Raw genomic sequence first — 26,310 nt, 5'->3', positions numbered from 1 at the left:
TTACAATCACTATTTTTTCCTTCCCCTTACTGTCCTTGTATCTGTTCTGAATGCTCCCCAGCATAACCAAAATGTATGTGTGTCAGAGTAGTGTAAATAATCCAGATAAGCCAGTTATTTAACTTAGAACCAGACATATGGTCCTAATTGCTTCATGATACAGTGTGCAAACATGCAGGTGTAAAGGAAAATTTGTGTTCCAGCTCACCGAACGTGTACTATTAGCATGCAATTGTAAATTTCTTGTTCAAATGTAGGCAAGTCAAACTCACTATGAAGTGGATGGTTAAAACAATTAACAATAAAATGAGCCTTTATTACAACACATGCTTGTAATAAATGGCCAAAAGCCCGTCTTGCCAACGCCCTGAAAAACAAAGTTAGAAAAGACAATAAACCCCTGCTGCAGTTCACCACAAGAGCAGTGAGATTCAATACAGAATTAAAGTTTCAAGTTTTTCCATTCATACAAATCCTTCCTTTATGGTGTAAACTCACCACAGAACATCATGTACCCTACTTCTAAGAGTGGAGAATAGATTTATAGTCTGTCACATGAATGTAGTGGCAGATGTCCTGTGCAAGCCACGTTTACTGTCCTCTCTTCATCCTTGTCACCACTTGGTTGCTCTGATAATCACACACAAGCACACCCAATTCAACAAGAGAGTAACAGCAATATAATCATATTTAAAAGAGGAGGCTAGGAATCCACATTTCTTAACAGTAATGTTATCAAATGTGGATTGCCAATCTTGGTAATGCGAAATCATCATCAGTGAAAACAGAAGTTGCATTAACTTTTAACTGACTTTACATGGCCAATCTGTTTCTTTTTGCTCTCTCCCATTCTCTATTTCCCTCTCTTTGTCTTCTCAGTCAATTTATTTATTTATTTTCTTGGGCACTTCCTTGGGCACTGAGTTGCTGCGGCTATGGAGGTTTTGAGAATGGCAGTGGGTGAAAGAAGGTGAAGAGTGGTGACTAGAAAGTTCTTTACCAACTCAGGTAGGGAGTCTAGCAGCCAACGAAAGCCAGAAACCAGCCTGTGTAGTTTAAGAACTACCTCTTCATTTTACTTTTTACAGGGCTCAGTCAACCACTCATTACCAAACAAATTTCCCACATGTGTGACTAATAAAGGTTTATTTTTGTCTCAGCTTATCTTATTACACACCCTCTCCACAATATCAATAATGGTCTCCTTTTCCTCATCATAGAGGCTACTGGGTCCATTATTGGTCAGAGCATGCTGTGACGATGTGGAGTAACGTGTATCCAAATGCAGACTGCAGAAGGTTAACAGGTGTAAGTGAAAACTGGGCCCTATTTCAGGAAGCCGGTTTAGAGCAAAATCTGAGTAAGTATACCCTGAGTTAACGAAAACTCTGGGTTTTCGGTTTCACAAAGCGAGTTTAGATTAATTCTGAGCGAGTTACTATGACAACACACTCCGTGAAGCTAACCTGCCCCCTAGCAGGTTTACTTCAACTAACCCTAACTTTCTCCGCCTCTTTGTCGGAAACCTGACTGTAGGAAGTGTCAGACATGGCGTGTCCCTTCCTTGAAGAGCCAGTAGATGTTGAAGCCCAAATTCTCCGCAGAGCTCTCCGCCGGGAGAGAGTGATTAGAGCGCGTTCGGACATTTTATCATTTCCTGATGATTTCCTGTGTGAACGTTACCGTTTTTCAGCACAATTTATAATTTATTTGAATAACATCCTCAGGCCTAATATTGCTCATGTGACACATCGCGGACATCCTCTCAGTTCTGTACATATTATTTGTATTGCACTTCGTTTTTTTTGCAAACGGAAGCTTTCTGTATAATATTGGTGACGCTGAGCACGTTTCCAAGTCTGTTGGGCAGTCAGGAATGTTACAGTTGCACTGAAACGTCTCCTGTACTCGTTTGTGGTGTTCCCCGGTCATAGACCCACAAGATTTATCAAAGAGGGATTCCACAAAATTGCAGGTATCAGGATGAACAAAACTTAATTCATGATGTGGTGATATTTGAACTACTACTTAAATTTTACATTTATTTTCACGGTTCCCAGGCGTGATTGGCTGTATAGATGGCACTTACATTCCAACAGGAAGTCTTTCCACAGCATTACTGTACAGGTACATAGTTCCCTGTAGCATTTCAAACTAACAAATTATTTCATTATAGTAATGGATGCCAATTTGTGTTCTCTGCACTGTGAAGATCATATGTGATGCTGCCAACATTATCACAAATGTGGAAGCCAACTGCTCAGCCTCTGTGAGTGGTGGTGGTGGAGGACCCCCACCTGTTTTTCGGGCCTCCGCTTTTTTTTCTGTTGGCTATAACAGGTCACATTTGAGCATACAGAGTAAGCAAATATGTACTTGTAATGTGCTCAGATAATTTCAATAAGTGCTTACAGAAAGAAAATTAATGTAGCCTCTAACTGCAATTGATTGACATCGGACAAACAGATCAAGCACTATGGCTCATAATACAATTACACCTTACCTGTTTGGACTATATTTTTATATTTCATTTTTACTTGCTGCCAGGAACGTTTGGGGCCTGTTGGGTTGCACCTGCGCTCACATCACATCACGAAATAAAATGTATAAAATATAAAATAAAATAAAATATAATATAATAAAATAACGTGTTAAATGGGTGCAAATCCCTAGATCAATGTTTAAATTAACACTCACGCATTGACTCTGTCGGCTATGTTTTGCCATGTATGCTCCCTTTGTTTTGCAGCTGAGGCTGTGTTAGTTTTTTTCCGCAAAATTTGCATGTTATCGGCATATGCTGCCATCAGAATTTCGGCCTCAAGTGCTGTAAAATACATTGACCGCGCCTTCTTTCCCTCCGTCTCCATGGTGACTCGCTTAATCTGTATCCGCGCTTAACTTGGGGTTAAAGCAACTCCGCGTTGATTGAACTAATTGTTATCAGCCTTTCTAAAACCGAATATTCCGAGTTGGACAGTTCGGGGTTACTCAACCCTGTGTATCATTTTTAACTCTGAGTTTTCTAAACCCGCTTTCTGAAACAGACCCCAGGAGAGTGCCATGTTTGAGGTAAGGAATGAGATTAGATTGAAGTTAAGAGAGAGAAGGAGAGCCTGTGAAAAAGGCTCATTGCCAATGTACACCAGGAGAGACACCATGGAAAAGTTGATGAGGTGAAGGAGAAGAGAGACAACAGAGAGCCTGCATTAAGACTCAATGCTGCTGATGACCAGCAGAAAGTACAGAGCCTGCGCTGAAGCTGAGAGTTGCAAAATACAGGAGGCAAGAGAGAGCCTGCATTAAGACTCAAGGCTGCTGATGGCCAGGAGAGCACAGAGTGTGTGATAAGGCTGAGAGTTGGCAAAGGTCAGGGGAGAGAAGAGAGAAACAGCTTGCATTCAGGCAGAAAGGGTGATGTGTGTTGGGATAGTAAATGGAAAAACTACAGCAAAGATTGGAGTCTACTGAAGCTCACCCAATGAAACACTTGTAAATGGGACCAGAAATGTGAGTAAAGCTACCACCACCATGTAGACTTGAGATGAGTTTAAGACTTGAGCGACTTAGAAGAGAAAATCAGAACCACAGGTAATAAAAAACATGAATGATGTGAGCAAAAACACAAATGCAGGATGGTGCTGGAAATGAATTGGATGCAAGAAGAAAAGGCCATTATTGACCAACAGTTCACTTGTGGATAAGAGGGGAAAAGCCTTGTGAAGTTGTCAAACCTTTAATTGAGTTAAAGTCTTGTTTGAATTAGCCATCAGTGAAGAATGGACACATCTTTGCCTCAATATTTGTACTGTAATATGAGGATTTATGCACTGACAATTCTAACCTCATATGAACATACAAACTCCACATGTAGCTGAATAAATTGACTTCTCATCTAGGAAGACTCAAAGTCTCAAAGCCAAAAGGAGATGACACGATAGACAAAAGTGTCAGTGGAAACAGTACACAGCTGGATAGTGTAGTGGTAGGACTACACATATCTGGGGATTGCACGTTCGATTCCCACCTGGTATCCGGTAAGGGTCCTGGCTAGGCACCACGTGCTAAAAACCAGCCCTGGAATGGCGTGGCTATGTGTCCTGTCCACAGTTCAGAACACAAGCAGTTCACTATGTTGTACTGTGTATGTGACAAATAAAAAATTGTGTTGTATTGTACACAGTTAGGTGCCATTGACACAAAACTTAAGTGTGTTTTTTTTTTCTTTTTGAATACATAGGGATCATCATAGCGGACTGAGTGTACTTCTGTAAAAATGACTTGTCCAGATATATAACATCATTGGTAAACATATTGCCCTATCAGGAAATACTGGGGCATGATGGATTTTTTTCCCAATACAATGCCCTACAACGTCACAATGTGTCACGGCTGGCGGGGTGAGCCGTGAGGTGTGGGGGAAAAGGAGGACCCAAAATGCGGCAGTGACTGATGATTCGAGTGTTTATTTACAAGTGGTGGAGTGGCAAAAACAGGCAGTGAGGCATGACAAAACAACTGAAGAAACCTAAACTGGGAGAACTAAATGACCTGAGACCATACAAAAGGGGTGCGGGGCAGAGAGACGCAGCGACAGGAACAGAACACCATAGAACGCAGACGAGCCGACAACGAACACAGACCGACACCCACTAAATATACACACACACACAAGGTAATCAGGTAATCACACACAGGAGGGAAGAACAGCTGAACCTAATACACATGAGGACCGGAGGAGACAAGCTGAACACAATGACAACAGACACAGACTTTCAGAACAAAACAGGAACTCTAGGACACGAGCCTTCAAAGTAAAGCAGGAAACACACAGACTGATTTACAACACAACACGGGGACATGAACAGAGCACCAAGGACAGACACAGGTAGGGCTGAATATACACCAAACTTCAGGTACCCCCTAAACTAATACAAAATCAGAATAAACACAAAACGCTCGGTCAACGACCCAGGACCATGACACAATGATAACATGAAGTATCACAAAATCACACACTGCATGAATATGTCTTAAAATGTCTTACAGCCAAAGATTTTAGTCATTTCTGCTCCAATCATAATGGTAAACATAATAAAATACACCACATTATTATGTATTGCTTCATGGTCATTGGTCAAAGGTCAGGGTCACAGGAATTATGAAAAAGTTTTAGTTTCTACTGGATCGACTACAAATGTTAAAGCTATGTATTAGTCATTGACATAAGCACTTAATTTGCTTGAGCTCTTTAAAACATTGTTTCTTTGCAATACAACATTCTATGACTTCACTGTGACACAGACAGAAGTAATAGATTTCCATATTACCAGTGCTGACATCAGTGTAAATAATCCATGAAAACAATGCAGATGTCATTATTTGGGATTATCACTACTAATGCCAACATATACCAAGAAGGCCCCCGTATTTAAGTTTTTCTCTGGAAGGTTTCTTTTTTAACTTGAGCAATAGTGAGCCAGTCAGTGTAAACATGGAACAACAAATGAACAAAAAAAAAAAAAAAAAAAAAAAACAGAAAAAACTGTACTACATTAACTGTACTACATTAATATCAGCCTGACTCAGAACATTTTTAGTCTTGACTATGACCAAGATATAGAAAATTTTGGGGATCTCCATTTTAAGGTCTCTAGTCTTGATGTAGCAACCCTGACTCAGAGTCATACAAGTCACAAATTATGACAAATGTATGTAAATATATGTGCTGTTGTTGTCTGCAACAACAACAACAACAACAACACAGGACCACCATTCATTTTTTTAAATGAATAATATTGTGTGAGATTTTAATACAAAAAGAACAATGAGACAAAAAATTACTCTGACTCATGGGAATGGCAAAATACTTCCTCACCGCAAAGTTTTGTGTGTGTCTGCAAAATGGACAGATTGATAGATCAAATGATTTATGATTTGATTTGATTTTGATTTTATTGATTAGCATTCAAATATCTCAGTGAATACAGAACAAAGATCTACCACAAAGCAAGAAAGCATGAGACAAGGCTAATCAAAAGGTATTGGCTGAAGCATTTGCTTATTACGCCAACCCTTTTAACAAAAGATCTTTTTGTATGCCGCTCCTGTACACAGGGCTCGAAGCAAATAATAAAACAAAGCAAAAACAAAACAAACAAACAAACAAACAAGAAAAAAAAACTTTCCACCTTAGATAAGTAACTACAGCAAAGCAAAAGAATCAAGAGGGTTTTTTTTTTTTGCTCTTTTCATTCTTGATATATATATTTTTCTAATACTCTATTTTTAAACATACTTTTAAACAAGGAAAATGAACTACACCTTTTTAAATCACTGTCATAACTATTCCACAGGTTAACTCCTCTAACAGAAACACATCTCTGCTTTATATTTGTCCTCATCTTGTTTTGTTTTTTTAAAGAAATCTGTTCCCCTTAAGTCTTATTGACTCTCTCTGACTTTAAACAGCTTCTGAGTACTGCGGCAAAGCAAGTTATTTTGTGCTTTATACATTATCTGTGCCATTTTATATTCAACTAAATCATAAAATTTCAGGGTATTCAGATTAATAAACAAAATGTTAGTTGGTTCTATATAGTTTGATTGATTTATAATTCTTATAGCTCTTTTTTGTAACTTGAAAATAGGAAGAGTGTTCGTTTTATATGCATTACCCCATATCTCCAGACAGTAAGTCATATATGGAAGCAACAGAGTACAATAAAGTGTGTATAATGATTTTTTGTTCAGGACATGCTTTGTTTTATAGAGAATAGCAATGGTTTTTGACATTTTTGTTTTCACATGGTTTATATGAGACTTCCAACTCAGCTTATCATCAATTATCACTCCAAGAAATTTATTTTCATTCACTCTTTCAATTTCAATTCCATTAACCCTGATTTTAGATACATTTTTCATTTGTCTAGTGCCAAAAATAATCAATTTTGTTTTCTTTATATTTAAATGTGTGATGTCAACAGAATTTGACTGTGTGCTCTAATGTGGCAGTAACAAGCATGTGGCAACCAACTCATGTGGCACCCAGCCCTATTCTAATCTACCTTTTTCTGAGGAGAGACAACAGCAACTCTCATTCAAATGTTAAGGTAAGTAATATATACGAATACGCTTCATAATTGGGAAAAAACACAAACTTTGTCCACATTTATTACGTGACAGAAGCACAGCTAAGTTGCAGAGATCCTAACCATGTGGATTCATATTTAACATGTTGTTGTTTTTGTTTTTTCCCCCAGCGAAGAGTGAAATGGAGAGCATGCGCGCGCGCGGTCTGCTTCGGCTTTTTAAAATGAAAATTGATACTGTATAATTGTTTATTAATCGCTGTGTGTTGTCTCAGTGAATAAACTGGATATAAACAGAGCTCATATTGTGATTATTTACACCTTTAAAGCCGTTAGGATTCTCTATAAGCGAAAACAGTCACATTAGGACAAAGTTGAACAAAGTAAGGTTTTGTGGAGGACTTGATAGTCTGCAGGTCGGTTTCCAAACGCGAACATGGGAACGTGAGGAAATCCGCACAAACCACACCTCTCCACACCTTTGTCAGAGACGAAGGCATCGCGTTCTCGGGTAGCAAACGTGTATTGATGTCATGTTAGTTACCTGTGAGTGACACGGTGAAAAGGTTGTCACCGATAGTGAGTCTACGCGACTTTTGTACTTGTATTTCATAAAACTAGACCAGAAAGGGATTTCCTCGCAGACCGGGTAAGTATCATATTATTACAAATGATGCGGTAAAAAAAGCTTAATTTTTGCTGATGTTATTTTCTTTATTTTCTTATGAGTGAATACAAATATCACATAAAACAGATGACGTTTTATGTAGCCAAATGTTTACTTTCCTGAAAATAAACATGACTTCTTTATTTATTTGTTTAGTTTTTAATGGGTTTGTATAAGTGGCAATTAAGTTAAGACTTATCCTTGCAGGACTATATCGTTCGTTTTGCACAATATGGATATATATTATATAAGCATTATATGACGTCTTTTCTTGTTGTGAGCATAACTTGTGTGTATCTCCACACACTCTGTCTGCAGATTGGTAATGTTTCCTGGTCGCACATCTAGAATGATTTCAAAATTTAAGGTACTTGTTTTCCTGCTGTTTTTCACTGGTATTGGTGTGTATTTCAAAACGGGCTACCAATTGACTCATTATGCTGTGGACCAAAAGCTGTGTGCTTGCATAAAATGTTTATCAGAGGATAAGCAGTTGCTTCTGGATCGATCGAATAGAAGTGTTCAACCATTTTTGACTGCAAACTTAAACCTCTCACAGAATGAATTCAACTGGTGGAAGGTAAGTAGTCACCAGGAAAGGATGACATTTTTACACACACCCCTCCAGCTCATTTGGTCTAACAACAAAGTTTATTTGAAATGTCTGACAGGATTTGCAGGCTGAAAGCCGTAGCTTCAGAGTTTATGAAACAACAGTGGCCAACTTGTTTCAGATCTTCCCAAAGAATCCAGATGTTATACAACCCAAATATGACCACTGCAGGACTTGTGCTGTGGTGGGTAATTCTGGTAATTTAAGGAGATCGCATTATGGACCGCTGATAGATTTACATGAAGTTGTCATAAGGTACTTTCTAAGCTAAAGCAATTTTTCTTTACCATTAAATTCAAATTCAAATTCAAATTCAAATTTTATTTGTCACGTACACAGTCATACACAGTACGATATGCAGTGAAATGCTTAGATATGCAGTGAAATGCTTAGATATGCAGTGAAATGCAGTGAAATATCCCCTCCTACACAAAAGATCCAAACTGATGTGAAATATATCCCTTTGTGCTTTTTAGAATGAACACTGGTATTACCAGAGGCTTTGAAAAAGACGTTGGAAACAAGACAACTCATCGTGTCATGTATCCAGAGAGTGCTGTGGATTTGGATGACAACACCAATTTTGTACTGTTTCCCTTTAAGATACAGGACTTTGAGTGGCTCATTAATGCCTCTACAACAGGGTTTACTGGAAGGTGAGTTCTCTTTTTCAGGGCTACATGCACATGTATTTGACATTTATTTAACGAGACTCAGTGTCTCATTTACAAGAGACCTGTTTTAGACAACATAATTAAATGAAAATAATAAAATAGAAAAAATAAAATAGCAAAATCTGCCTCATTAAGATCAAGTTCCCAGTGATGAAAATCAGCACTGGGACGTCTTTTAAATCTACAAGCAAAATCAGTTAAGCGAGAGAGCTCAAAGTCTTTCTGTAATGTATTCCACGAAGACAGACTTCAAATGATGGCACCTTCTTAATAAGCTCACTACAAACTGATTATCCTGAAATCATACTATGACTACATTTTTATGCAACATGCAGACAGATGAAGTGTCCTCATAACAACTCATCTTACTGTAGTTCATTTAAGTATGCTTTTGTACTGTTCTTAGGATTGTGACTTAATATAAAGTAAAAATAAAAAAATTAAATAAAGACTCTTAATGCTTGTTGAAAAGTTATTTTATGTGAACCATTTTTAGGCAGTTGTGCAGCCACTAATTTGGGCACATGAAAATCATACAATCATTTTGTACTTTATTTTGTTTCAGATAAAATATTCTGATTTCATCTGAGCTTGCCCAGCTTTCTTCTTGGTCCCACCAATGCCACCCCATTAAAAGAAAAAATAACACTCTAAGGTTTAGATGTTACAGTCAGCATACACTACCTTCTTCTCTCCCAGCTGCTAAAATTACCGACACCTGCTACTAAGCAAAGTATCTCAAAAGATTTCCCCTAGATCGTCTTGCAGTACAGAATTTACATCAAATGCAAAAATAGAATGCCACTGCATGAATTCAACATGTATGCAGATTAAAAGGATTTGGCTGATGGATGTAGTGTGAGGTGAAATAAGGTGAATTTCTGTATCAAACCATTACTCTGATCCTTCTCCATGTTCAAGACGGACCATGCCTTTTTTAGCTTTGTTTTTGTTAAACACCTACTTCATATTTTTCAATGTCATGCTGTTTCCAACAGGTCATATATGCCAGTGAAATCAAAGATCAAAACTAACAAGGATTTGGTGAGTAGCGTCAATGGCAAAGCTTCCTGGTGGCAATGGTAATATTTAAAAATAAAAGCTGTTTAAAGGCTCATTCTAATTTCTAACAGGTCATGGTGGTAAATCCAGCTTTTATGAAATATGTACATGAGGTTTGGCTTGGAAATGAGGGACGTTATCCATCCACTGGCTTTATGGCTTTAATTCTTGCTCTTCACATTTGTGATGAGGTAAGTACAAAGTTTTCAGTTTCTGAAGTGCCAGACGTACAAAATAAAATATGATTTTTATTGTCATACAAGCTGGTCCATTTGAGTCTTTGCTAATTTGTTCTTTTGTTCTTATATTGCTCTCCTAAATAGATGTGCATTTCAAAAGTTCAAAATGTCTTTGGTGAAGATCAGAGCAGGTTTACCCACCAGTACCACTTGATTAAAAAACTCTGTGAATGGTTAAATTTCAGTTCACATGCCCTATGAAAGTGAAAGCTGTTGCAAGTATTTTTGATGTGTCCCCTTCTTAAATTGACTAGACTACAATCTAGAAGACATTCCTTCATGGAAAGCTTTTTAGCTAAACCTCTCAATAAGAGGTTTTGTCATTGTATACTCATGGTATAATCATAGTGTTTCCATTTAGTGCTCAGGTCGCTGTCCAACTGTTCATTTCATTTTTCAGCAGCCATTGTTTGGATTTTAGTTAAAAAAGGGACATTTTGTTCATGCATTTGTTTCCCATTCATTCATATGTTCATTTTTTGTCTTCCTAGGTTGATGTGTTTGGTTATGGCGCTGACAGTGATGGAAACTGGAGTCACTACTGGGAAATACTCACAAACAAAAGGTTAAGAACTGGAGTACATCCTGGAAATTATGAGTATAACATCATCCAGCAACTAGCTCAGCAACAAAAAATTAAGTTCTATGAAGGCCTAATGAAAAAAATGTGATTGAATGCCATACACTCAGTAAGAAAAGAACTGAAAGCCAAATGGATGTGTATCTACAACTATAGTAATTTCCTAACCCTCCTAACTGAAACTGATATTGGGAATCTTTAGGAAGGACTAGTAATCATGAAAGGGGTTACGTTAAAGAAGTCTTTGGATACGTGACATTTTGGTAGGTCCCCCCCCCCCCCCCCCCCCCCCCCCCATCCATAGCTTAAATTAACCATGTAAAAAAATTTACCCAGGGGTCATACTCTTTAGTAGTTTCTAACATCTATGGTTCTTAAGAAATGAAGTATTTTCTTAAGAGTTGGCAGAATTACAAGAAGACAGACAACAGCAGTATTATTCTTAGTTAAAGTAAGCTGTTTGCATGAAAAGGAAAATGGTGCAGTAAAGTAATTTATAACATAGAGGGTGTTTAATTCAGTCACCAAATATTTAGATTTGTAGAATTTTACAGGGTTGATCTCCTTAAACTTGCGTTATTGTTATTATGCAAGTGGAGAGCTGTCATACTCTCAGAGTAGGAAGGACTCAAACACACAAACACAAACAGAGGCAGGCAGTCTTTTCTTTCAAGCTTCAAACATGGAAGTATTTGAGTGTTTTGCAATTACAAAATTTAAATTAGAATTCAACAAATTTGACTTTTAGACTAATGGATCACAAAAGTTTAAAGTTAGATATGTCATTATAGATGATGATACATAGAGGGTGCTCTTTTACGTCTTGCTGAAGCAGAAGAAACATGTAAAACATAACACATTGGGTTATGTGTAACTGTAAACCTACACACAGTCTCTTTTCTCCTGGGACTTATACTTCCAACAGGCAGTATTCCTTTCAAATTCATGGCTTACAAGAGAAGAAGAAGCTGTTTAGAACAAACAAAAATGTAAATATATAAAATCAGATAGAGTGGCTATGAATGTAATGACAAGAATGCAAAAGACAAATGATGAAAACCTGGAAAGCCAGATGCCTGGAAATCAAGGGGATAACATAGGGAGACAAACAACCAATCAAGCTAACATCCAGTTATCTTGAGTGGTTTAAAATAGCTAATTTTAAAATAACACTTCACCTAGAATCCACACAGTGACAAAGAGACCACAAGTCATCAACTGTCAGAAATTTGAAAAGATTTAAAGATTATTTGTAGTTTACATCCACTACCTGGCCTTGTTACACAAAAGCTGACAAAATAATCAGTTTCCTGTGCTCAAGTAAAAGGCATATGAGCAAAATAATTTGTTTGTTGTTATGACCAGGGTAAAAAGATGAAACTGACATTTGCCAACTTTTAATTGTACTTTTGGATGCTGAACATTGGAATTATATGACAGTTGTTAAACAGGTCAGATTAACACGCTGTGAAATTGCTTCTTTTTAGAGAGTCCATCTAAGAATTCTTGCCATTGGTCTATGTTGAGTCAGTCTGTTTTTTTAAAGCAGAAAACCTGCAGAAACAGGTAATGGTAGTGTGATGATATTTTTGCTGAAAACTACCATGTACTTTTCTTCCAGTTTAGGACAGAAAATGATTGAAACAAGAAGCTAACAATGGAAAAAAAAACTATAACATAAAAAACACAATTGTGAGTTATTTTTCTGAATGACTGAAAATTTGGTTTAACCTTAGTGTACTTAAAGTTGTTATTGTGAGTTTCCCCATTCTATTTTGGCAACAGGAAGAATCTGTTAGCTAGGTAGCAAAGTGAATCTGTAATTTACTTTAAAATGAAAAAAAAGAAAAAGGTTTGCTATTCCTTCCTATTATGTAAGGGGTCATAATCTAGAGAACAGGAAACTACAGAACACAAAGTTGATTTCCTTTTCTGATATATCAGGCACACTGAAACAGTGCTATAATCAGAGTTAAACAACTACATCGCTTAATGAATGAATTGATCACTGAATGAATCTTTACAGTAATAGACTGAAAGGATTCGTGGTGATTGTTTTTAAAATATATAATAATAATTTTTTTAAAAAACATTTTACACCTTTCCTTAGGTATTATCCCATAAGGGTATGGATAAAGTAAGCAGGTAATGTTTAGACCTTCCACTAGCTTTTTGAAGAACTAGTTGTCATTGGAAGATAAGACACACACACACACACACACACACACACACACACACACACACACACACACACACACACACACACACACACACACACACACACACACACACAGCTTGAAAATGTCAAACAAAATAACTCCTGTCAGTATTTTTTATTCTTTGCGAAACCAACCACCACCACACCAACTGCTAAAGGGATAACAGAAAAGATAAAACCTAGTAGACTGACAGCTAATCAAGCTGACCAAAAAAGAAAGTGTGATAAAGATGATAGCACTTAGGAGTTGAATGATCATGACTACTAACCCATTAAACGAAAAGCATTGTGCATTCAGTCATTTTCTAAGCAAAATCCTAGGTGGAACAAAAACAAAGTATCTCCTAAGAAAGAAAAGATGATGCAGCTCAGTACAGATGAAATTAAAGCCTTTGAGTGTGGTAAGGGCCATACCTTGGAGGGCCTGAGATGTTGCTAGAGGGGGTGGAGACATATAGACACAGACGAACAGGTACACACAGACACAAACGTTTCAACTTTGAAAGTTTGTTAAGTTAACATTTTATTTATTCCAACTGTTAGTTTGTTTAGTTTACTTTGGTTGAACTCCCCTTACTTACCTGTGTTCCAGGAGCAAAAGGAGGAAGTGCTGTCTCACTTCCTGTGTTTATAGGTTCCTATTTAGTTCTGATGTCTCAGGAAGAGACCAGGTGAGGGAGTAGGTGGGTGGGGTGGGGGGTGAGGGGGGTTGTAATTTAATAAAGTCAAGGGTTTTGTTTGCTTGAGAGTTATATGTGTTGTTGTAAAATGTAAGAGCTATATCTTAGAAGTGTGTTTTATTGCTGGTAAAGAGGAGCATCACAAGTAAATGATTATGATGGTAATGTTTAGTCTTCTCAATTGAATGGAATAGGCCATAGGAGAACATTGTATTTGGATAGCTTGAACTAGAACTAGTGATGGCCAAACGAAGCTTTCTGAAGCATTGAAGCTTGTGTTAAAAAACGGTTCATTAATCGAAGCGTTTTAAGATAGTCCTCTCTGGTAACATCTGGTGGCCAAAAATATGAAGAACGTCTTGAATGTAGAAATTAAAGTGTACTGCTTCATTATTATGACTGCCCACTTTACAGAGTGGACTACACAATTCTTTCTGATACTGGGCTAACCTTGTGTTGCTTTGAACATGTATTTTTTGGCTGTTTTTTTTCTATTTGTTTAATAAATACATTTGATCAATAAACTTCTTTTTAGTTAAACATGTACCATGGTGTGGTTGCTCTTTGCTTGCGGCTTCTTGATGTTGGTAAATACAATAGATGAAAAATACATGTATAATGTACAACACCTTCTGGAGGATGCATCTGTTGTGAGGTCCTGCCTATGTGTGCAATTAATCACTGGACAGCTGGACAGGTATGTTTATAGATAATATTGTATTAGGCCACTTTTCCTTCACATATTTTTCACCAGTGGGATCACTGAATTTGGCAATGTACTTTACAGTGAGCAGCAGCATGCTCGCATTTAAGTATATAATTGTTTGCAATGTAACAAAGATTACCCAACTTTTTTTTAATGATCTGTAGACCTCTTGTCAAATTAATGACCCACCAATATGTTCCATTTATTTGTTTAGTCACCAAATATTTAAATATTACAACTTTTACAAGAATAATCTCAAAGTTTTATTATGACCCACCAATATGTCCCTTGTGTTCAGTAAAGGGCAATATAGGATTCATGTTTTAGTGGCCTTAAGAACTCATTAACCACTCATCAGTGTGAAAAGGATCACCCATTCAAATCTACTCAAACAGAATAACAAGGGTAAATAAAATGCTCTTAAGCAAAAAAAGTGTGTTTTAACACACACACACACACACACACACACACACACACACACACACACACACACACATATATATATATATATATATATATATATGTATATATGTATATATGTATATATATATATATATATATATATATATATATATATATATATATATATATATATATATTAGGGGTGCAACGATATTCGTATCGATATTGAACCGTTCGATACAGTGCTTTCGGTTCGGTACGCATATGTATCGAACAATACAACATTTGTAATTTATTTTATCAATTTTCCTTCTGACGATGCTGTCTGTGTTGAGCGCTCAGTGAATCTGTGTTCGACTACTCCGCCTAGGCTGCACTGTCGAGCGCAGATCCACTGAGCGCTCAACACAGACAGCATAGTCAGAGGGAAGAGCGCAGGGCAAGCTAGCGAGACAGAAGTTAAGCTCTCCTTGCAACAGGCAAATTGAACGTCATTCAGATCTGGCGTTTGGAATTATTTTGGTTTTCATGTGACGTATGACCCTGAAGGTAAGCGAGTCATGGACTAAAGTAAAACAGTATGTTGAATGTGCCATGCAATGCTCAATTACATTGGTGTGAACTAGTGTGTTAGCGCAGTTAGCTCGTTAACGTGTTGGCCGTCTAGCCCCATGCACGGAGTGATCGGCGGTAGCTCGTTAACGGAGATTTGCCGTGTTGTGGCGTTAAGGTAATTTCAACGAGATTAACCTGAAAGCACTAGCGGGAACACAACGAATATGACTGCACATTTACGCCGACATCATCGTAGTGCAAAGACAAGTGGAAGCAGACAAAAAAAAGCAAGCATGCTACTAACTTTAGCCGAGTCATTTAGACAGCTGTTAGCACATGATTCTCCTTATGCTGCTGAGAATATAGCCCAGAAGAAGCGGATAGTATAGCTTTTATTTTGGAAAGAGACATTTCTCTGTAATAAACTCTCTTTTCCAAAGATGAGTGATTCCTCAATCAGATACAGGGCTTGCAATATCGCTAGCCCGACGTCCCGGGGCTAGCGATTTTTTCAGTCGGGCTACCAAAATCTATCTCTTCCCTGCCTGTCGGGCTATTGTAGGAAAAATATATGTCAATGCTTTTGCATTCTTTCAGAAATGTAGCTGGGTAATTATGTCATTGGCATTGGTGAGCCACTGTCAATATGTGACATATTGTAATCGCGTTTGAATTTGCGCTTGTTTTTTTGCTTTCACTTTGCAATCGTGCGAACTGTGTATAGAGAGCGACAGCACTGATCTGTGAGTGATGATAATTTGTGCACCAATTCCTCTGACATCGTCTTATTAATCGTTAGCTTACTATGCAAACATGACAAGTGAAATCTCCCGCAGCAAGCTTAAACATGTGAGAGGTTGATCGTGCAGAGAATCGCTGAGCTTATGTGAGTGAGTGTGTAAAAGCATTTCAGTTCTGCTGAGCCAAATAAGACAGGTCAGGGTGAAGAAGTGACAGCCAAAGAAAAGCTTACCACAAAACGGAGAAGTTATGACAAATCAGACTATGAGGCAAAAAGAAAGTGCAGCTTTATGGTTTCATGGACAAAAGAATTTCTGTGGCTGCAATATGATGAGCTAAATAACCAGGGCTGCACATAAGTGGTCCGCAGGTGCGCATTCGCTGTCAAAATAAAAAACACGCACAAGGGTTAGGGTTAAATTCAAAAACTGTACTTTTGAGTTAAAATATATATTTATAATTTTAATAAATGACAAATTAAAAATGCATGAACATTTTTTTGTATCGAAAAAATATCGAACCGTGACACCAAAGTATCGAACCGAACCGAACCGTGAATTTTGTGTATCGTTGCACCCCTAATATATATATATATATATATATATATATATATATATATATATATATATATATATATATATATATATATATGTCTCCCCAGTATGAACTCAAAAACCACAATAAAGGCATTTGTGAGGTAAATTGGTAATATTTAGACTTGCCATTTGCCTTTTGAAGAAGTGCTTGTATTTGGCTTTTTCATGGAAGTTCTTGGCCAGATAACAACAACATAATACATAACAGTAAAAGGTCTGAGTCAGAAGAGGCAAACTAATGTCTGACCAAAGACTGCTGGCCTGAAAGAGCAGGCTACAGTTTTTCCCTTTTTATGGGACATTGGCAAACACTGGACAGCCTCTTTTGAGCTCATCCTTCATCCAACCAAGGTTCACGAAACTCAAGAGATTCACATCTAGAACAAATAAAAAGGATTAGGCTTAAAACCAGACAACCAATTAGTCATTTAACTGATTAATGGTTGAGACATTTCTGTGTGATTGCATTTGTAACAACTGAATAAGTGTTGATTAATCATTGCTGTTAGTTTTTTTTTTTTTTTTTTTTTTTTTGCTGGAGCACCACACAGCCCTTGGATCGGTTGAAGATGGTTTTGTTTTGGAGGCTGCAGACTCTTGTACTGGAAATTTCTTTAGTTTATGTATTAATTAAATCACTTTAGTAATAGTAGTAACACTTTTGTACTCAGTATAGAAAGCTCACTCTTGGCATCAGTTGTATGCATGTGGAATGTGATCAAAAGTGGGGTCCAAGTTTTATTGCACCTTCACAGCAGACTCATTTTCCTCTTGAGGGCTCTGGACATCCTGTTGCAGATGAGATGACGGTTGGTCGGAACTGTTCCTAGACTGAAGAGATAAGGATCTGTTAATAATTGATCTGCTGTGAAACGTTCTTTGTTTGGGAAGTATAAAGGGATCAGGGTGATGTCTTTCACTCAGAAAAACGGGTTAGGTGTGTGATCTGAACATTTTTCTCCACTGCAGTGTTTTTCTTTTCTTTTTTAAATAAACCTCACTTCAAAAGCCATGCATGCCTGTTGTTTGCAGTTTTATTCAATATTTTCCATAACACTCTCAACACTGAATATCCAGCAATGACGAGCTCACCTGAAACTTCACACCTTGGCTCATGTGATTAGGTAGAGCACATGTGTCAAACTCATGGCCCGCAGGCCACATCCAGCCCGGCGTACATTTATATCCGTACCTCTTGATGGATCTCAAGAAGAAAAGAAGAAGCTGTTGAAGGAGTGTATGGTGAAAAACAATTATATCCTTTCTCCTAACACTCACTCATCCCTTACTCAGGAGAAGCTAAGATGAAGCAGCATTAGCTTAATGAAAAGCACTCACTGAGACACAGATGCATAAACAGTCACCAGAGACAGTGAAAATATTTCACACCACATAACAAGATATATTACACTTTACAAAGCTCTTTAAAAAAAAATCTGTTCTTCACGTGAGCAAATAAGTAAAATCATCTGTGTGCCAACAGATAATCCAGTTTTCCCACTTAGACAGAACCATCAATGCTGTTTGAAGTCAGACGTCCTTCATCTTCCATCCATTCTCTTTTGTTGCGTTTGAACTGGAGCCTATCTCAGCGGTCACAGGTCAAAACACTCAGGTCACCACTTTGTCACAGGTACTTGTGAAAGGCGCTATGGAAAGATAAAACTGATATTACTTTTGAAATGACCAAATATATTGAGTCATTATATTTGTATTGTTTGTAATTAAATGATCTGAAAAAACTGCACCTTAATAAAATTTGATCTGAGAAACCTTAGGTTAAACGATTCGGAGGAAGTAAAACTATCATTTCGTTAGTTGACTCAGAGCAAGTAGAAACGCATTACGGAACGACAAACATTCCGAACACGCCCTTAGAGTCAAACAATGAAGACACATGAACAGTGGCGGTCCTAGCCTGTTTGGCGCCCTGGGCGAACACTCCCTGTGGCAAAAGTTATGCGAGATCCCGAGTTTGTTTTGCGAGATCTCGCAAAAGTCCTTCTTAATTTTTTTCTTAATTTTTTTTTCTCCCATGTCCCTTGCGGGGCTCCGTATTTTTCTAAACTGAGTACCTGATGGCTTTGAACTTTTCTTGTCCATCTTCCATTGGTTTTAATTTTGCACTCCAGTACCCATCCCTCAACCCGAGGATCACCACAACATAATCTAACACAGCGGTCTCCAACCTTTTTTGCGCCACGGACCGGTTTATGCCCGACAATATTTTCATGGACCGGCCTTTAAGGTGTCGCGGATAAATACTACAAAATAAAACTAGTACCGGTATCGAAAAAAAGAAGATTTATTCATAACACACATGAAAAGACCCAGGAAAACTGAGTTAACGATAAAAATGATGACAAAATAACGCTGAAAACCGATAACAACCCTGAAAACCATACATTTCACACCTGAGCCTCAACTTTCTCAAACGATTCACGGACCGGTACCGGTCCGAGGCCCGGGGGTTGGGGACCGCTGATCTAACACCATAATCTACACCTTAGTTCATAGATTCACTTTGTCTAGGGTGCATTTCTGAGATTTCACACAACCCAGGATTCAAATCATGAATACATAATGGTATTGGATTTACAACATTATAAATGAAATGTGCTCTATTTGGAAGCAGCAGGCCCCCCCTCCCCTTTTGACGGGTTGTGTGCGAGACTTTAAATCAGGGGTAGGCAACCTTTCTGATGACGAGTGCCATTTAAAATTTCCTCAGAAGTCACTGTGCCATATGATTGCATTAGCAATAAATCTAATAACGCTCTATATGAACAGTTACACGCAGGGGGTTGGGAAGCGCATCTGTAACCGAAAGGTTACAGATGGTTCGGTCCGGAAGGTCGCCGGTTCGATACCCGTACTCTCTGTCCTGGTCGTTGTGTCCTTGGGCAAGACACTTCACCTACCGCCTACTGGTGTTGGCCAGAGGGGCCGATGGCGCGATATGGCAGCCTCACTTCTGTCAGTCTGCCCCAGGGCAGCTGTGGCTACAACCGTAGCTTGCCTCCACCAGTGAGTGAATGAATAGTGGTATTGTAAAGCGCTTTGGCTGCCTTGAAAAGCGCTATATAAATCCAATCCATTATATCTGACCCAGATAGACTGCAGGTCATAACTTCTTACCTGAAGTTCAGTTCACCTGACACTCGGAACGGCGGCTGCCTCGGGTCTCTTCTCCTGCCTCCCCTTTCTCTCATCCACCTGCTGGCATCCACCACTTATTAATATTACTGAATCTGTGGAAGCTTAGCCACCACCAAACAACTGAGTTCGTTTTTTACACACCGACCAGCATCTGGCCAATCCACCACTTTCATTATATACCATTACAAAAAAAAAAAAAAAAATCATCGGCCACCGACCAAAATAATGCCCAATGGCCAGTCCAGCTATGGTCGTGCCATCACTTAACCCTTCGCGTGCCAACTATGGCACGGGTGCCCAGTGTTGCCGACCCCTGCTTTAAATCATCAAACTGTAAATTTTAAATTGTTATTGATCCCTTTACCCCTAGTCCTAAAGTGTATATTTATTTTCTTACTCTTCTTATATATATTGTTTGTTTACTTGCACTGCTGTAACTGGAGCCTCATTGTCTCGTGTCTCTATATACTGGACTGTATGTAGCGGAGATGACAATATAGTTTACTTTGACTTCAGCAGCGAGCAGGTGCACCGAGGGCTCTCGCGCTCACTTTTCGTGTATAGAATTTCGAAAAAACATTGGTGCAAATTATACGTCTGTATCATAATGTCTGGTGTTTTCGTTTTTGTTGGTTTGTTTTTATTTTGTTTTATTTTGCGAGTTGGTTTTTAGATGCCGCTCCAGCCGGTCAGAGAATCCCCCGCCACCACGCCCTCTCCTCTCTGCGCCGCAAGCAGCATGCGCACCTCGCAAACCAAGGGCGCCCTTACTCCCAGCAAATGGGCGATAGAAAACCGATCGGGGCCTATGCCATTCCCAATATGCGCTGGCATGACGTCGGGGCAGCATGAGTACGAGCATTTTTTTTTTTTGCCGATGCCCGTGATGCCGCCCCCCACCACGATGCCGCCCCGGGCAATCGCTACTGCACATGACTGTAAAAAGGATATAAAAAGGATGATCTTCACTTAGCAAACAAATATTTCCAATGGCCAGTGATTCCATAAGCCAATGATAATCAAATGAGAATCGATAAAGATAATCAATAGGGAATCAAATTGCTGATATTGATATGCAAGAACAGCCCTTACTTGTCAAAGCATGGACTCCACTAGACCCCTGAAAGAGTGCTGCAGTATCTGACACAAAGATGTTAGTAACAGATAGATAGTAGGTCCTGTGAGGTGTGAGCTGGGGGCTTCATGGATCTGACTTGCTTGTCCAGCATATTCATTGGCCCTTATCACACACACTCAAATCCTTACACTTGCCCATTTTTCCTGCTTTTAACAAATCAGTGGAGGATAAAATGTTCACTTGGTCCCTAATGTATCTATGTATGTATGTAAACATGGTATACCCTTCACTATTCCCACTTGTCTGAAGGCCTCCACCATTATTCCCATCCCCCAAAAGACTGGAATAGACAGCCTCAATGACTAAAGACCCATAGCCCTCACACCTATAGTCAAATTCAAATTCAAATTTTATTTGTCACACACACAACCATACACAGTATGACATGAGGTGAAATGCTTGTAGCTGTGCAATGTAGTGCCCGACCATTAAATGACAGTGGTTTTACAGTATTTACAAATTTACAGGTTATACAAAATTTACAGATTTAACTTAGAAATTTACAGTAAAAAAATGTGCAAATAGCAGAAAGAGATTATAAATTATAGGAAGTGTGCATGAAGAAAAACCAGAGTGCGTGTGGTGATGTGATGTGTGTGAGAGTCCAGTCCTACACCTGGTTCAGGGCCCGAATAGCCTGGGGGAAGAAGCTCCTCCTCATTCTCTCTGTTTTGGCCTTAAGGGAGCGGAAGCGCTTCCCAGACTTCAACAGTGAGAAGAGTCCATTGTTGGGATGGGAGAGGTCCATCATAATCTTCCTAGCTTTGGTCGTGCACCGCTTGGTGTAGATGGACAGCAGGTCAGGGAGCTCTGATTGAATGATGCGTTCGGCTGAGCGCACCACTCTTTGCAGATCTCGTCTGTCCTGCTTGGTGCTGTTCCCAAACCAGGTGCAGATGTTTCCCGTCAGGATGCTCTCGATTTTGCAGGAGTAAAAGTTCTTGAGCACCTTCAGTGGCAGATGGAAGTCTCTAAGTCTTCTGAGGAAGAAAAGACGCTGACGGGCTTTCTTAACCAGGGTGTTGATGTGACAGGACCATGACAGGTCCTGAGTGATGTGGACATCCAGCTATCGGAAACTGTCCACTCTCTCCACTGGCGTGCCACTGATGATGAGGGGCTTGTAAGTCCTCGGCTGCTTTGTAGTGAAGTCCACGATCAGCTTCTTAGTCTTGCTGACGTTTAGGAGGAGGTTATTCTCCTGGCACCAGGTCTCCAGGTTCCTAATCTCCTCCAGGTAGGCCGTCTCGATATTGTCGGAGATCAGGCCCACAACAACAGTGTCGTCAGCAAACTTGACAATGGAGGTGGTGTCTGATGTGGCTACACAGTCATAAGTGTACAGTGAGTACAGCAGGGGGCTTAAAACACAGCCCTGAGGCGCTCCAGTGCTGAGTGAGATGGAGGGGGAGACAGTGATGGACTGTTTGAAGCACGTTGGAGGGAGAGCCAGGGAGAGGTTGAAGATCTCCGTGAACACCGGTGCTAGCTGGTCAGCACAGGCTCTCAGGACCCGGCCAGGGGTTGCATCTGGTCCTGCTGCCTTCCTGGTGTTCACCCTCCTGAAGGTGTTCCTCAAGGCATGCTCTGTGATGATGAATGCATTGTCTTCACTGGTGCACTCCGAGCGCGCGCAGCCATTTGTTGTTTTAATTGCCGCAGCGTTGAAGCGAGCATAAAACGTTCATCAGCCAGTGAAGCGTCGGCATTCATCATTGACGAGGCTGGTCGTTTATAGTCCTTTATTGTCTGCAGTCCTTTCCACAGGCTCCTAGAGTCGCACTGTCGTAGCTGTGACTCTAGTTTTTCCCCGTAGCTCCGCTTTGCCTTTCTGACGCACTGCGCACGTTGTAAGATGCAGCCTTGTATAGGTCCATATTACCGGAGACGAGCCCTTCATTGTAGGCAGCAGATCTCAGAGCGTCGCGGATGTTTTTATCCACCCACGGTTTCTGGTTGGGAAACGTTCGGTTGATAGATCTTTCTGCTGTGTCGTCCGCTAGTTTCCCGATGAATCCCACAACCGCTTCCGTAAACATGTTGATGTCATCAGAGCTGCGCCGAAACATGTCCCAGTCTGCGTCATCCAGTGCGTCATCCAGTGCGTCATCCAGTGCGTCCTGCAGCGCGGTCACTGATTGGTCCGTTCAGCGAGCAACCTCCCTACTAATTGGTGGTTGCTGCTTTAGCCTTTGTTTGTAAGCAGGCATGAGGAAGATGGTGGCATGGTCCGATTTTCCAAATGCCGGCCTTGTAACAGTTCTTGAACGGGGTGTAGCAGTGGTCTAATGTCCTAGTGCCCCGGGTGGGGCAGTTGATGTGCTAGCGAAGGTTGTGAAGTGTGAGTTTGAGATTTACTCTGTTAAAATCTCCCATAACAATGAGTGCGGCATCTTGGTGAAGTGTTTGTTGATGTGTGAGAGCCTCATGTAGCTCACATAAGGCAGTGTCCGAGTCCGCGTGAGGCGGAATGTAAACAGTGCAGGCAATGACCGCAGTGAATTCCCGAGGGACATAGAAAGGATGACATTTAACGATCAAAAGTTCCAGATTGGGCGAGCAAGAGCGTGTGAGTGGGGAGATGTTTGTGCTGTCGCACCATCTGTTGTTCACCATCAAACACACTCCACTTGTATGAAGCCCGGGAGGCGGCGCAAGCTCGGGAACTGTCGGACTGGGTCCTGCAGCAACAAACTACAGCCACCCCGGAGCAGCCGCGTCTGCCTCGCCTATCGGATGCGGTTTTTCCAGGCCCGTCGGAGCCCTCTGCGGGGAGGAAACGCCGATCGCGCCGTGGTCGCGCCACCCCACAGCCGGACGTTCGGACTTCTAATTCGCCGGCTGTGGTGAGTGAGGACTCTGTGTCTTTTCCAGACAACGTGACTGTTCATTCAGGGGCTGTGTTTTGTGTGGCGGATGTCAACGCGAGCTGCGTATCGCCTGCGCAGCTACTCCCAGCTCAGTTAGCTCTCCCGCAGCTACTCCCAGCTCAGTTAGCTCCCTCGCAGCCACCCTCAGTTCAGTTAGCTCCCTCGCAGCCACCCTCAGTTCAGTTAGCTCCCTCGCAGCCACCCTCAGTTCAGTTAGCTCCCTCGCAGCCACCCTCAGTTCAGTTAGCTCCCTCGCAGCCACCCTCAGCTCAGTTAGCTCCCTCGCAGCCACCCTCAGCTCAGTTTCCAGTGTCCCCCTCAGCTCAGTTTCCAGTGTCCCCCTCAGCTCAGTTTCCAGTGTCCCCCTCAGCGCAGGCCCCAGTGTCCCCCGTAGCGCAGGCCCCAGTAGCTCCAGTGCCGCCTGTAGCGCAGGCGCTCCGGCCTTTGTCTCGTGTCTCCGCTGGAGGGTCCGAGGGACCGCTCCGGCCTTTGTCTCCTGTTTCCGCTGGAGGGTCCGAGGGACCGCTCCGGCCTTTGTCTCCTGTTTCCGCTGGAGGGCCCAAGGAGCCCGTCCAGCCTTCTGCTTCGTCAGCTGGAGGGCCCGAGGAGCCCGTCCAGCCTCCTGCTTCGTCAGCTGGAGGGCCCGAGGAGCCCGTCCAGCCAGCAACAGCTGCAGCCTCATCGCCAGCTGCAGCCTCATCATCATCATCAGCCTCGTCTGGTCCAGCCTCGGAGCCTTCAGCCTCGTCTGGTCCAGCTTCATCCGAGTCTTCATCCTCATCTGGTCCAGCTTCATCTGAGTCTTCAGCCTCGCTTGGTCCAGCTTCAGAGTCTTCATCCTCGCCTGGTCCAGCTTCATCCGAGTCTTCATCCTCGCCTGGTCCAGCTTCATCCAAGTCTTCATCCTCGCCTGGTCCAGCTTCATCCGAGTCTTCAGCCTCGCCTGGTCCAGCTTCATCCGAGTCTTCGTCGTCGCCTGGTCCAGCTTCAGCCTGTGCTTCGCCTGGTCCGGCCTCATCAGAGTCTTCATCCTCGTCTGGTCCGGCCTCATCAGAGTCTTCATCCTCGTCTGGTCCGGCCTCTGCTTCTGCTACGCCTGGTCCTGCGGCTGTTATGCCGCCGCCCAAGCCTCGTTCTGCACCTCGATATCGCCGGCCATTTTCCGGGCCACCTGCTGGACGTCACCGCCGTCGGGGTCGGCCCCCTGAACTGCTCCGTGGTCTCCTTCGTCGCCGCCGCTGCCTTCCGCACGGCCGGCCCCCGGACCGCCATCGCCTGAGTGGCCGCCGTTGCCTTCCGCACGGCCGGCCCCCGGACCGCCGTCGCCTGAGTGGCCGCCGTTGCCTTCCGCACGGCCGGCCCCCGGACCGCCGTCGCCTGAGTGGCCGCCGTTGCCGTCCGCACAGCCGGCCTCCCGAACTGTATCCACGTCGCCGCCGTTGCCGTCCGCACGGTTGGCCCCCTGAACTCTTCTGTTTTGGACTCCTGTGCTGCCGGCCCCCTGGACCTTTCTGTTTTGGACTCCTGTGCTGCCGGCCCCCTGGACCTTTCTGTTTTGGACTCCGTTTTTCTTGGGCTGTGGTGTGTTTCGTTTCATTGGTTTTCTTGGGTTGGGTCTCGTGTTTTGTTTTTCCTTTTTGTCTTTTGGCCTTCTGGTGCTCCTGTTTTGTTTTGCCTCGAGCCCTCCGTCCTGGACCCCCGCCGCCCGCCCTGGCTGTTTTTCTTGTTGGGCTGTCTGGAGCCAGCCTTTGGGGGGGGGGGGTACTGTCATGGTCCTGGGCCATGTTGGCCCAGTATTCTTGGTTCCTTGTATTTTCACTCCTTATTTAGGCCATGTTTTCTGAGGTGTCCTGTTGTGGTGTTCCCTAAGTGTTTTCCCTTTGTGACTCTTACCCCCTTTGTGCCCCTCTGTGTATTTATGAGCTCTCGTCTCTCTTTGTGTTTAGTCCATGTTTCCCCCAGCCTGTTATGTCTGTGTTCTCCCCGTGCTCTCTCTCCTCCTGTCTGAACCTCTGTGTACTTCCTGTTTTACTTTGACAGTCTCTCGTCAGTATGCGTCATGTTGTGTTCACTCCTGCCCTGTCTCGTTATGTTTATCAGTGTCACCTGTGTTCCCCACCTGTGTGTAATCTCCCTGTGTTCTCTGAGTGTATTTAAGTTGTGTCTTCTGTCATGGTAGTTGCTGGTTCGTCTGTGTTATTTCCCTTCCACCCTTCTGTGTTGATTCTCTGGTCATTCTCCCTGCATGTCACGTTTGTATTCCGGTTAGTGTTTTATTTAGTTTTCCCAGTTTAGAGTTTTCACCGTTTTGTTCCTCGC

General features: G+C 41.5%; 2 protein-coding genes across 2 annotated transcripts; both read left to right on the top strand.

Annotated features, from left to right (window-relative positions):
- Positions 1-8,083: 8,083 nt before the first annotated feature.
- LOC146610125 (CMP-N-acetylneuraminate-beta-galactosamide-alpha-2,3-sialyltransferase 1-like) lies at positions 8,084-11,017 on the top strand. The gene is made up of 6 exons (XM_085346027.1): positions 8,084-8,338; positions 8,430-8,626; positions 8,848-9,027; positions 10,044-10,089; positions 10,179-10,298; positions 10,838-11,017. Exons 1-6 carry the CDS (start codon positions 8,084-8,086, stop codon positions 11,015-11,017), a joined length of 978 nt encoding a protein of 325 aa, XP_085202153.1.
- Positions 11,018-23,329: 12,312 nt separating this feature from the next.
- Positions 23,330-25,270, top strand: LOC146610124 (uncharacterized). The gene is made up of 3 exons (XM_085346175.1): positions 23,330-23,374; positions 24,503-24,904; positions 24,977-25,270. Exons 1-3 carry the CDS (start codon positions 23,330-23,332, stop codon positions 25,268-25,270), a joined length of 741 nt encoding a protein of 246 aa, XP_085202301.1.
- The last annotated feature ends 1,040 nt before the right edge of the window (positions 25,271-26,310 follow it).

Source organism: Diplotaxodon limnothrissa, linkage group LG22 (genome assembly GCF_057381915.1).
Source record: "Diplotaxodon limnothrissa isolate DT_005_m linkage group LG22, D_limnothrissa_male_GT1.1, whole genome shotgun sequence".
NCBI lineage: Eukaryota > Metazoa > Chordata > Actinopteri > Cichliformes > Cichlidae > Diplotaxodon > Diplotaxodon limnothrissa.
Note: the sequence above shows the minus strand (reverse complement) of the source record. Positions and strands in the feature narration are given on the sequence as shown.